This window comes from Myotis nattereri, assembly GCF_964212035.1.
Source record: "Myotis nattereri genome assembly, chromosome: 1".
In the NCBI taxonomy this organism is placed as follows: domain Eukaryota; kingdom Metazoa; phylum Chordata; class Mammalia; order Chiroptera; family Vespertilionidae; genus Myotis; species Myotis nattereri.
Window position 1 is genome coordinate 95,918,755 of NC_138075.1, and position 13,797 is coordinate 95,932,551.

Below are 13,797 nucleotides of genomic sequence, written 5' to 3' on the forward strand. Positions count from 1 at the left end.
CCTTGGGGTACAGATCTGGTAACAAAGGAGAAAGGAAAGTCTGGTCTTTTCCTGAAGGATTATTTGAACCTCTCTGACAGCTTAGAATGGTTCCTAGCAAAAAACAAACAGGAAATTCAAAGGATGACTCATCCACAAAGGTCTGGGCTAAGAAGTGAGCTCCACATAGGCTTTCCAGTGTGTGTGGGGGTAGGGGTGGGGGGGGGGGGCGGTGGGTGGCTAAACTAGGAGGCCCAGCTTCCAGAACAGGGTGCTGGTAATTGGAATAGTGACTGAGCATACAAGCATCTGTATGTAAACTGAAAAAAGCTGTAACTTTCAAGTGCAAGTGCGAATCAACATGAAAACTCAGGAATCTGGATCAGCAATGGCGACCTGGGAGCAAAGGTCAATCATGACTACAGAAACAGTTTCAATAGCAACTCTGTATGTAGCAATAGAATCAATAGAAACAACAGAAAGATTAGACTCTGCTTTTTTACCTCCATCTGACTTGTGAAAGAAGATTGTCTCCCTTGGACTTAGGTAATCCTTTAGGTTCTTGAAAAATTCACAGGGGAAATATAGGAGATGGCCCCCAGAAAATACAGATTTTTCTGCTAAAGTGAATACTTCAAGACCCCAAATAAGTAGTTAGAAAAATCAGTTATTTGTACTCCAAGCATAAGAGTTCTACATGGAATGAAATAAATAATGTTAGGAAGTCTAAAGATAAAGGTCTTACAAGTTCTGAGATAAAGAATCTGGCCCATTGCTACTTCTAACTAGGCAAACCTTTTGCTAGGTTTCTGGTTGATGACAGACCCGGGGTCGGCAAACTGCGGCTCGCGAGCCACATGTGGCTCTTTGGGCCCTTGAGTGTGGCTCTTCCACAAAATACCACGTGCGGGCGCGCACGTACAGTGCAATTGAAACTTCGTGGCCCATGCGCAGAAGTCGGTTTTCGGCCTGGGTGAGTCTATTTTGAAGAAGTACTATTGATATTTGGCTCTGTTGACTAATGAGTTTGTCGACCACTGAGTCATAGACTAACTCACTGCCATTCCCAAACTGCCTGAACCAAACTATGAAATCTCACCTGTTATGTAAAAAGTAACAGTGAACTTATTTTAAACCTCAGTTTAGTGATTACTAGCATTTTAATTTAAACATTTACAAATTAAAACCACAACAAAAGCATATTCTTCTGCAGGCCACCCACAGTTATCTTGAGAAAAGATATTAGTACCTTGCTGAAAGAGAAGTCTAACTATTTTTTCAGGCTCATCATTTACAGCAAGCATGAGTGTTGTATATATAACACAGAGATCACTTTACCCTCAGGAACTTCAATTATGTTATTTAAACAGCTAATTTGATATACTTAGTAAGTCAATACCCTGTTGTCTATCTAGAATTAATCATTTCCTTGCTGAAGTGTTCACCTTTGTAAATTACCTCCAAGGCTAAAATAAAAGGACAAAAAGGAAGCCTCTTGTCCTACTTGGGTATTGCATAGTAGAAGTTGCTAATTTAAAATCCTCAAACAGATAAGAAACTATGTGAAGGTCACTAATCTGAAGTAGGTGAAGATTTAAATGAAGAATTTCCTGTTTGATCCTTAGTCTGATATATTGTATTTCAAAGTGAGCTAGAAGTCAGGATAGAAAAACTATTTGGCAGGCTTAAACAACGTTAATTATAATTATAACAATAATAGCCATATGTAGAGTTAATGATGTTGATAAGCAGGTGCTAGACCAGGGGTGGGCAAACTTTTTGACTCGAGGACCATAATGGGTTCTTAAACTGGACTGGAGGGCCGGAACAAAAGCATGGATGGAGTGTTTGTGTGAACTAATATAAATTCAAAGTAAACATCATTACATAAAAGGGTACGGTCTTTTTTTTCAATAGTTTTATTCATTTCAAACGGGCTGGATCCGGCCTGCGGGCCGTAGTTTGCCCACGGCTGTGCTAGACACTAAATTAAATGCTAGATAATCTCATACATGATCACCCTAGATGGATATAATATTAATCTCCATTTTATATCTGGGAACATATTTGATGATAAGTAATTAAATACCAATTAAAAATAAAAACATCAAAATATACCAGAAATGAAAAAGGATAAAAACTGATGAGCCCACAGTGTCTGGTAGCAGTAATTCATAGTCACTTAGGGATAACATAAAAGGTTAAAAAAAACTGCAAGAGAGACTAAGTCCACTATCTATATATATAAAAGCCTAATATGCAGTGTCCCCTCAGGAATTCGACCAACTGGGAGTTCGATCACTCACTATGACATGCGCTGACCACCAGGGGGCGGCGCAGAACGAAGGAAGGCTCTGGCCGGCAGCTGGCAGCCAGGGAAAGGAAGCCCCACCAGCAGCTGGCAGCCACTAGGTACCCTAACTGTGCACTGGGCCTCTAGTTGTATCATAAAGTAAACTAAGAGTCCATATACTATAAAATTAATAATAAGCCCCTCTATTTAATGTAAGACCATATGACCCAAAAAATCATATTACAAATGACATGTTAATATTATAAATGAATATGAATCCTGCAGCATATTGTTTTTCCAGTTGCCCAGTAGTCAGAATAATTGCTTTTCTATCTAACTGATGTGTTGATATTGTTCACTATATAAAGATAAATTAATCCTCTTATTAACTTAATTTCTGACTTGAGTGATTATGACCACTCTAGAACAGTACTAAGGTTTTATAAAAATGAACTGTACCTTTCCATCTGATCGACTGTGCGTATTCTTGCACCTCTATTTACTAAAAATTCCACCATTTGCTCTTTATTTTCACTTTGAGCAAGTGAAAGTGGTGTGAGGTCTTCCTGTAAAGCAGCAAAAACAATTTATAATTTATAAAATTAGATATATCCAAACTGAATTTTAAAACTTATAAAAGATCCTCTGGACTTTAAACATCCTATATAATAAAAGCCTAATATGCAAATTGTCCTCTTGGGCAGTCATTCGACCGGGAGACCAGGAGTTCAACCGCCAGGGGTGGCACAGAACATGGCGGGTGTTGGCGATGTGCTGCAACCTCTTACCAGCTACCTGAGGGTGGGGGTGACAGGGACAAAGGTACAGTGAGAATGCAGGGTGTCCACCAAGCTTGCTCTCACTAACCCTCTCCCGGGATGCCAGGGCTCATGAGCCAGGGAAGCCCCCGCACTCAGGTGCTGGGAGCCCATGAGGAGCCTGCCCCACACCCGCACAGCCTCTTCTGGGTGAGCTAGGCCACAGCTGCTGGGACTGCAGGGGCCGGTCTGGCTCCCCGTGGATTCACGCAGGAGCCGGGCTGTGAGGATGGCCGGGAGAGTGCACTGCCCATCTGGCTTCCACGTGGCGCCGCTGGGCAGCCACACTATGCCTTGGCCCACAGCGTCCGGCCATGCTCACCACATCTCCACATGGGGACTCAGGCGCTGTGACTTAGGCAGAGGGGGTATACGGGGGCCCAGGTGCTGCCCAGGGCCCAGAGGTAAGCTGGGACCTGCCCTTCCATGCCAGACACTCGCGCTTTGATCACCGACCAGGCCTAGGGACAGCACCTGTGCACGAATTTCATGCACCAGGCCTCTAGTATAATACAGAGTGTAAATAAAAACTAACCCCTTCCTTCTAACCCCTGTGCTGTTACTGGCTGCTCCTTCTCTTTAAAATGCCCTCCACTCCCTCCTTCAAAAGATTAGCTACAACGCCATTCTCTAAAACTGTTCCTATCACATAACCTATCGTGCTATAGTGTCATTATTTTATTGCTCCCCATCTAAACCAAGAGCTTCTTGAGGGCTAAGGCTATTTTTTTATTTCTATGTCTCCACACTATAAAACATAGTAGTAAATGCTTTAAGTATTTTTACTGAATAAATAACCTAAATGATTAGCTCTAGAGTAGTGTTTCTTAAATTATATTTCAAAGAATATGTAGTTTACCAGAAGTTCAGTACTTTACCCCAATAGAAAAAGAATCCAGAAAAAGCGTGTGTTTAAGAAATATTACAAAACTATACACTGTATTCCTAGTATAAAAATGTTTAACTTTGCTTAATCCTGATTTGACAATAGTTTTCTGTCACAAACATTAACATTTGAAAAATTACAGGGTTTCAGGTATACAGTTTTGAGAACTTTTCAACAAAGGTGAAGGTTTTCTCCAGGTTACACACAGTTGATTCTCTTCTACCAATGCTATCAGGATCCCAGATGTCAACATCAGTCACTCCTGCTCCAAAAAGGTCTCTAAAAAAATTGACTAAATTAATAGTCTTCAAATGAACTCTGATTGCTTATTACTTAGTGGTCCATGGTTTTCTTCTTTTATGACAGGATAGCTTTTTATTTTAGCTGTTACATAGCTCAATACAAAACTATATTCTCAACTATGTTGATAATCTTGGGATATTGTAGTGAATCTTTTGAAGAAAGGAGGGGAGGGCATTCTAAAGGGAAAGAGCAGCCAGTGACAGCACAGGAGTAAGAAGGAAGAGGCTCTGTTTTCTTTGCTCAGTAGTTCACCCCTAATCCCCTTAATGGCATGCTTTGCTCCACCCTCCCCCCCATGTTTTTATTGATTTCAGAAAGAGAAAGGGAGAAGGAGAGAGAGAAACATCTATGTGAGAGCAGAACAGCAATCTGCTGCTTCCTGCATGTCTCTACCAGGGATCAAGCCCACAACCCGAGCATGTGCCCTGACTGAGAATCGAACTGGCAACCCTTCAGTACATGGGAGGATGACCAACCAACTGAGCCATACTGGTCAGAGTAGAATATATACCTTTTTAAAAATTTTAATCCTGATTTCATTTTAATTGTACTTAAAAGTATTTTATATTTGATGCAAAATATAAATCAGAAGCAAAAACATAATGGCTTGTCAATGAAAAGCTTAACACTGATCTATATAAATTATTTTTAGCACAATGAAAGCTACTAAATCACTTGCATTTCTGAGGAACAATGCTGAGAAGAAAGATATAATACTGTCTGGAATATGCATCCCCTATACAACTTTAACCATGAGACTTATAGACATTCCAATGAGAATATGATTATTTACAGGACATATAAAGGAAAAGAGTTTTTTAAAATAATAACCTATAAATTCTAACTTGAAAAATTCAATTCCATTCCTGGGGATTAATATAAAATATATATTATAAATTAATGTAGATGATCTTGAATATCTTGAAGTCTTTAATAAAATATACTATAAAATAGGAATTGTAAACTCAAGCGCTTATGGAAGCAAAGTAGGTGAGGCAAGTAAATGAAGAATCTAGGTGAGGACGGCAGCAAACTAGAGAACACATGTTTCAAATGCAAGGGGCAGCCTCTGCACAGCATACCAAAAAGCAGTGGGGGCTTACGGGATGCCAGATTTGATTCTATAAGAGAAGCTTGAAGTTCAGATTTCTACAAGAGTCTTCTAAAATTTTAATGTTGAGTCAACTTATGAAGGCAAATTAAACATATGCAGAGCCCATATTTAGTCAGGAGCCCACTTGTGTTTTTATATTTGCTGTGTTTTTAAATGGTCATGCATGAAGCAAATATTTTGTATTTAAAACCTTTCATTTGTATCATGTTTTATCAATATTTTTGACACAAACATGTAATAAAAATCAATGGGGGGGATGAGGACACATTTGTAATACCTTAACTAATAAAAAAAATTAAAAAATGTTTCTAATACATATTAAAACTACAATTGATTTATATTTATTTCTCCCAGATTTGTTGATGTGGGACAAATAAACAATTAGTTCATAGAACTGCTGGAACTAAATTACTAAAGCCATTCTCATCTTTATTGTTATTAATGTCATGGTTTTTGATGTATATCTTTTTAATAATTTATTGATTTTTTAGAGACAGAGAAAGGGAGAGGAGAGAAACATCAATGTGAGAGCACCAGTTGCCTCCTACACACCCCCTACAGGGATCAAGTCGGCAATCAAGGCATATGCCCCTATTGGGAATCCACCCAGCAACCTCTTGGTGCATGGGACAATGCCCAACCAACTGAGCCACACCAGCCAGGGTGGTTTTTGATGTTTAAAACTGCCATCCTGATTATGCCAGGGCTCTGTGAAATTAATAGACATACTGAGACAATCTATCACACAGCTTCAACTAAAAAGAAGGCTCAAGACTTATGATATTGCAGGAAAATCCTGCTTGTAGTAAACATTTGTTTATCTAAGGACTGAATGAGAAAGAATAAAAAATTCTTAAAGGGTCAGATTCTACTTCTTAACAGACTACCCGTAAGCAAATTTCTAAAGACTGTGTGCCAGTGAATGACTGATGGCTGAAAGGAAAAAGATGTTCTTTAAGTCATTAGATATCACCAACAATGTTCCCTATAACTTTTCAAGAGAAGAGGTAGAACCAGTTGAAAGTCAGGCCAATATTCCTGAAAAGGGAAGAGTTGAAGGAAGTATCACCTATCAAATTCCAATTCTTCTAGAGACTTCTTAGTTTGTGAGAACTGTGAATTTATATATTATACTTATCCATTCAGTAGTTCTTAACCAAGAATTGTATCAGAATCTCAAGGAAATATTTCTACATATACATGTCCAGGCCTTATTAGATTACTCGATCTAAATCTTCAGGGGAGAGCGGAGGTTTGTGAACTTAAGTTCCTCAGGTGATTGTGATTCACCAGCACAATTCTAGCTGAGAACTAGTGCAGTACACAAACACTTTATTCTCATCTCAGCAGCACAATTTCTATTATAGTATAAAATGCTTTGCTATGTTTGAGACTTAAGATAATGCCTATTTCCGTGGCAAATTTTGCCCTCTTGTGTTGTTTTATATTAATTAGAAAAAAACTCAGGTGCAAAAAAATATTTTTAAAAAGAGTTTTGCCTCTAGCAAATTGTGTTTTCACAATTATTTGTCATAAGGGCATAAAAGAGAGCTGTAATATCTACTGCTTCTTCAGAAATGTCATTATGTAAAGTCAAATCCTAGACAATTAAGTTATTTCAAAACATTTCAATTCAGGGAATGCTTGAGCTTCCAAATATGTAAAATTGACCCTACCCGTGTCAGCCAAGACCATTCCTGTCAAGGTTGCAGTGGTGATATGTAATGTATGTCCAGAAAAAAAAGCAGGTGAACAGCTTTGCCATCACCTGCTCCCTATGTAAAACTACAACCCCGCTGAGGAGCTACATGAGGCTTACATGGAAAACCCCAAGGTGGTATGTGGCTGGCAGAGTGGCTACGAGCATAAGTGGGTGTACTTGCTAGATGTTAAGACATGACCTGACTCTTTCTGCAATCTTCAGGACCTTGGGGTCCTGGAGAGTTCAGGGCCTGTGGACTGCTGCTTCCCCTTCCCACTTGCACTCCTCCAGCTCCCCCTGCTGAGTACTAGGTCTCCTCCTCCCACCCATCCCCAAGAGCACCCATTTCCTAAGCCCCCTGCCTGCATAAGAGCCAGCCCCCACCATCACTTCATTCCCCCAAGCCTTCAGTCCTTTGTGGGCTCTGAGCCTATCACCCACTCCCAGGCACTAACAACAGGGGTGGGCAAACTTTTTGACTCGAGGGCCACAATGGGTTCTTAAACTGGACCGGAGGGCCGGAACAAAAGCATGGATGGAGTGTTTGTGTGAACTAATATAAATTCAAAGTAAACATCATTACATAAAAGGGTACGGTCTTTTTTTTCAATAGTTTTATTCATTTCAAACGGGCCGTAGTTTGCCCACGGCTGCACTAACAGGAAGTTCTTCCTTCTGGGGTGGAAGGGAGACAGAGCTTTGCTCCTTCCGTGGACACTACATTTCTCCAACCCTCCCTGACTGGGCTTTGGAGTAGTTTCCATGGTGTCAAGGTCTGACAGTGTATGTATAGGAGAAAGAAAATGCTTTTGGCTAAAGTAAAAACATGTATTTCAAATATTTTAGAAATAAAGTTACCTTGTTTCTCGCTTCAATATTTGCCTTGAATGAAAGCAGCTTTTCCACTATAGCTATATTTTGACCAAGGACAGCATAGTGGAGAGCAGTATTGCCATCGATGTCCATTATGTTTGGATCAGCACCATGGTCTAGTAGAATAGTTACACATTCCTCTTCCTGGCTTTGTACGGCCTGTCAGTATTATACCAAAAAGTAGATTATAAATTCTAGTAATTTAAAGTAAACATTCCACAATTTTTACCAATAACAGTTAAATGAGATAAATTCATTTTTATCCTAAGTAATTGAATCAAATCCACCTCATGTTGACATAGTTGGCTACTACATACCTTAATCAGAGCTGTCCTGTTTTCATTATCACAGAGGTTCAACAGGCATTTTCTGTCTACTAGGAGAGTTACCACTCCTGGATGGCCATTGGCACAGGCCAAATGTAGAGCAGTCCTATGAAAGTGAAAGGACTCCTTAGGAATTTAGAGCGCACTATCTCAAAACATACAATTATTCATGTAATTATAGACATTACATGTTACCTCTATGCCTTTAAAACAAATATTTATTTAATTTTCTTCTGGAGACAGTACAATAGTTATTAGTTCTTGTTAATGAAGAAGCAGCCTATCTGAACAGAGAGAGGATGACCTGGGAATTCAGCTCAACTTGTGTCTGATCCTATTTTAACTGTCATGTATTAGCTACCTATCACTTGGCCTTTCTGAACCTCAATTTCCTCATCAACAAAATGGGGATAAAAACAGTAGTAATCTCACCCAGCTGGCATGGCTCAGTGGTTGAGTATTGACATATGAACCAGAAGATCATGGTTTGATTCCTGGTCAGGGCATATGCCCTGGTTGTTGGCTTGATCCTCAGTGTGGGGCATGAAAGAGGCAGCCAATCAATGATTCCCTCTTATCGTTGATGTTTCTATCTCTCTCTCCCTCTTCCTTCATCTCTGAAAGGAATATAAATATATTTAAAAAAATAGTAGTGATCTCACAGATCACCATTGTTTGCTTAAATAAAAAGCTAAGCAGTGTTTACTATAGTTCCCAGCACAAAAAAAATCTCAATAATTTTTAGATTGTATTATTATAATTACTACTATTGCTACAACTTTACAAAGACATATCAATTAAGTAAAATCATATCTACTTTGCAGATGTGTTTTAAGAATTAAAAGTACACTGTATTTCAATGATTCTAATATGCTTATTTTTTCACATTTTAACATCTCTGCCACTGGGATGCAATTTATAATTCAGAATGTCTTACAACTATAATTGGCAGCAATTTTAAAAAAAAATTCTTATTGGTATATTGGGCATCATACCATCCACGGTGTCTTACGTTAAGTGAAATAATGGCAAATACAATAGACCTTTTGCAGTTCTAGTCAAACGTTTAGGATTAAAACCATTTTTAGTTCTTAAAAGCATTATAGAAAAAGAGGATTAAAATATCAAAACAATAAAGTATTTTTTTAAAGTAACTTTTACTTTGGTCTTCAAGAAACTTAAAGCCAAAGGACATTCAGAATTCAAATGAACAGGGATGGCTCATTTTATTCAATATTTAGATTTATAGATTTATGAAAATCAGATATTTCCAATGATCAATATTAGTATTTAATACTAGGATACATTTTCAAAAGAGCAGGTAAAGATTATCTTTTACAATTTCCTACCTTCAGAAATACTTTGGTTTGAAAGGATGAAGAAAAAGCTTCAATTAAGATTAGGTCCTAATACTTCCATTTTAAATTTCTCATTTGATCATACTGGACAACATGAAGTTTTTAAGAATGAAAAGGGCCTGGGAGACAGATTGAAAAGGTCCTGAGTAGAATATATCTGCTAGATAGCTATTCAGGTTTTATTTCATGAATAGATAAATTGAAAGAATGAATAAATTTAGTTGGAGAGTTCAATATTTTTAAATAATACTTTTAAAAGTAAAGCAATACTTTTGCAATAGTAATAGTAACATATTTGCTATGTTTTATTGTAATTAGAACATAACTAAATTATTAATTTACTAGAGGCCCGGTGAACAAAATTCGTACACAGGTAGGGTCTGGCGATCAGGGCCGATCTGTGGGATGACTGGTGGGGTGATCAGGGGCCCCCGCTGGCACGCGCCTCAGCTGGCCTGGTGCCGCTCACCCACCGGCCCCACCCCCAGCCGCCGCCGGTTGCCTCCCTCTGTGGGGAAACCAGCAGGGCAATCGGGGAGGGGGGGGGGGGCTTTGCTGGCACCCACCTTGGCTGGCCTGGGGCCTGTGGGCTGGGGGCAGCTACTGTGTTGAGCATCTGCCCCCTGGTGATGAGTGCACATCATAGCGACCGGTCATTCTGCCATTCAGTCGATTTGCATATTAGGCTTTTATTATATAGGATAATCACTTATATCATGGGTGGCGTCCCTCTGGGTGGCCTGCAGGGATCAGGCCGAAACCCGCAGTCCAATGCTGCCTGCAGCTACTACCTGCCACTCCCGCTCATCCCGGCCCCACTGTGCCTGCTGTGGGCTCGTGCCCAATTAGTCCCGATCAGGAGAGGCTCACGCTGCTGCAGCAGTACTCGGCAGCCATGAGCCCTGCATCTGACGCCCTCCCAAGGGGAGTGGCCTGCGGGATCGGGCAGAAACTGGCTCTCCGACATTCCCCAAGGGGTCCCAAATTGCGAGAGGGCAACAGGCCAGGCTGAGGGACCCCACCAGTGCATGATCGGGCAGGGAGGGACCGCGGGAGGGCTCCAGGGTGTGTCCAACCCATCTCACTCAGTCCTGATCAGCCGGACCCCAGCAGTAAGCTAACCTACCAGTCGGAGCATCTGCCCCCTGGTGGTCAGTGCACATCATAGTGAGCAGTTGAGCAGCCTTAGCATATCATTAGCATATTACGCTTTGATTGTTCGGTTGCTCTGCCATTCGGTCTATTTGCATATTACCCTTTTATCATATAGGATGTAATAAAGAAAGCTATATAAAGTAAAAAAATATGTACAATTAGATACATACATATACTCTATAAACACAGATAAAAAGATTCCTTTTACTTCTGAAGAGGTTAAAATTTGTCAGAAGGTGCCAATTCTCAAAAACATTTTTTAAAAAAAGTGATGAATTATTTTTTATCTATGTAAGATTCATATTCCTGCTCTTCCCCAGGATTATTTCTATCATAATATACTTTTACTAGAATTTCTACACTTGTTCATTGTAAAAATCAGATTTTTTAAACTGGAAATGTTCAGTTATAATACAAACTAGCGGCCTGATGCACGAATTCAAACATAGGTGGGGTACAGCTGGCACACCCCAATCTGGCCCGATTGGGATGGGCCAGCTGGGGGGAGGGGCCACAGGCGGTTGACCAGCTGGCCCAACCCCTGATTGCAGTGGGGGGGGGGGGGCAATGGGGGGTGGGGCTGGTCAGGGGAAAGGGCCACAGGCAGTTGGCCAGCTGGCCCAGCCCCCGCTTGGGGTGGGGGCCAATTGGGGGTGGGGACAGCCAGGGGGAAGGGCTGTGGGCAGTTGGCCGGCCAGCCCCTACCCCGATCAGAGTTGGGGGGCCAGTTGGGGATGGGGCCGGATACCAGTAGGGACTGTGGGCAGTTGGCTGGTGACCCCGCCACCTGGTCCAACTCCTGGTAGAGGGGACAATTTGCATATTAGTCTTTTATTATATACTAGAGGCCCAGTGCACAAAATTTGTGCACTTGGGGGGGGTCCATGAGCCCGGCCTGCACCCTCTCACTATCCAGGAGCCCTCAGGGGATGTCCGACTGACGGCTTAGGCCCGTTCCCAAGCCAGCAGTCAGACATCCTTAGCACTGCTGCAGAGCCATTGTACTCGCCAGACGTGAGCCCAGCTCAGGGTTTCTGGCTGAGCAGTACTCCCCACACTGACCACCAGGGGACAGCTCCTGCATTGAGTGTCTGCCCCCTGGTAGTCAGTGCGCATCATAGTGACCAGTCGTGCCACCGGCCGATTTGTATATTAGCCTTTTATTATATAGGAAGGATGTTCAGAAATAAATTTTATCACATTTTGCACATTTTTTAGCTAATATAGGATCAGTCTGTGTGTATGGCTAATCAAAGTAATTTTTGTCTCCCTTTCTGAACTACCAAAGTACATCTTTGCCTGTCAACATATATCTCTTATCTATACCACCTTCAACGGTCATATATTCCATCCTATGGATGTACTATAATTTTGAAATAAAATCCATTTATATGAGTTCTTCTTAATACACTGCTATTATGAGCAGTGCTGAGAAAAAAAAATTTTCTGTAATTTAGCTAATCCTATCTAATAAAAGAGAAACATGGTAATTAGCGTACGACCACTACCCTTCCCATTGGCTAATCAGGGCGATATGCAAATTAACTGCCAGCCAAGATGGCGGCCAGCAGCCAGGCAGCTGGAAGCGAACATGAGGCTTGCTTGCTTCAGTGATAGAGGACTCCAACGTTCCCCGCCTGCCGCTGATGGCCTCTGAGCTGCAACTCTAAGCAACTATGTTACAAATATAGAAGCTAAACAAAACCCCAGAAACCTGCTTTAGTCCGCCAGGCTTCAGCCAGCAGGATAGCAACATTGTTTCAAATACAGAAGGTAAACAAAGGCCAGAAACCTGTTTTCAGCAGCAGAGGCCTAAGAGCTGGAGCCAAGCCTCAAAGCTAAAGCTGGCCCTGAATTAAAAAAAAAAGAAAAAAAGGAGCGTTTGGAGCTTCAGTCACCCGCCAGCCTAAAAACAGCCCTCAGCCCCTCACCCAGACTGGCCAGGCACCCCAGTGGGGACCCCCACCCTGAAGGCTGTGTGACCAGCTGCAAACAGCCATCATCCCCTCACCCAGACTGGCCAGGCACCCCAGTGGGAACCCCCACCCTGATCCAGGACACCCTTCAGGGCAAACCAGCCAGCCCCACCCATGCACCAGGCCACTATTCTATATAGTAAAAGGGTAATATGCCTCCCAGCACCGGGATCAGCGGAGCCAAGAGGCCTCCTGGCACCGGGATCAGTGTGACAGGGGGCAGCGCCCAAACCCCCTGATCGCCCTGCGGCTCTGTGTGTGACAGGGGGCGGGGCCACAACCTCCCTATCCGCCCTGCTCTGTTCATGACAGGGGAAGGCGCCCCAACCCGCTGATCAGCCCTGCTCTGTGCCTGATGGGGGGAGCTCCCCAACTCCCTGATCACCCTGCGGCTCTGTGTGTGACAGGGTGTGGCGCCCCAACCCCCTGATCGGCCCTGCTCTGTGTGTGACGGGAGGCAGTGCCACAACCCCCTGATCGGCCCTGCTCTGTGTATGACGGGAGGCAGTGCCACAACCCCCTGATCGGCCCTGCTCTGTGTGTGACGGGAGGCAGTGCCACAACCCCCTGATCGGCCCTGCTCTGTGTGTGACGGGGTAGAGCCATAACCTCCCCATCGGACCTGCCCTGAGTGTGACAGTGGCGGTGCCCCAACCCCCTGATCGGCCCTGCTCTGTGGGTGATAGAGGGTGGTGCCCCAACCCCCGATCCACCCTGCTCTGTGTGTGACAGGGGGCGGTGCCCCAACTCCCCTACCGGCCCTACTCTGTGAGTGACAGGGGGGAGCTCCCCAACCCCCTGATGGGCCCTGCTCTGTGCGTGACAGGGTATGGAGCCCCAACCCCCCTGATGGGCCCTGCTCTGTGAGTGATAGGGGGCAGCGCCCCAACCCTGATTGGCCCTGCTCTGTGCGTGACAGGGGGTGGCGCCGCAACCTCCCCATCGACCCTGCCTTGAGTGTGACAGGGGCAGTGCCCCAACCCCCCAATCGGCCCTACCCTGAGCATGACTGAA

At 42.9% G+C, this 13,797-nt stretch overlaps 1 protein-coding gene across 1 annotated transcript in view; it reads right to left on the minus strand.

Annotated features, from left to right (window-relative positions):
* Window positions 1–13,797, minus strand: part of LOC308513973 (ankyrin repeat domain-containing protein 26-like) — a 107,918-nt gene that overhangs the window by 91,794 nt on the left and 2,327 nt on the right. The window contains exons 2-4 of the mRNA XM_081084015.1: window positions 8,286–8,400; window positions 7,954–8,127; window positions 2,732–2,838 (exon numbers count right to left, since the gene is read on the minus strand). Of these exons, the coding sequence (XP_080940141.1) occupies window positions 2,732–2,838; window positions 7,954–8,127; window positions 8,286–8,400 (396 nt within the window). The remainder of the gene's footprint in view (window positions 1–2,731; window positions 2,839–7,953; window positions 8,128–8,285; window positions 8,401–13,797) is intronic.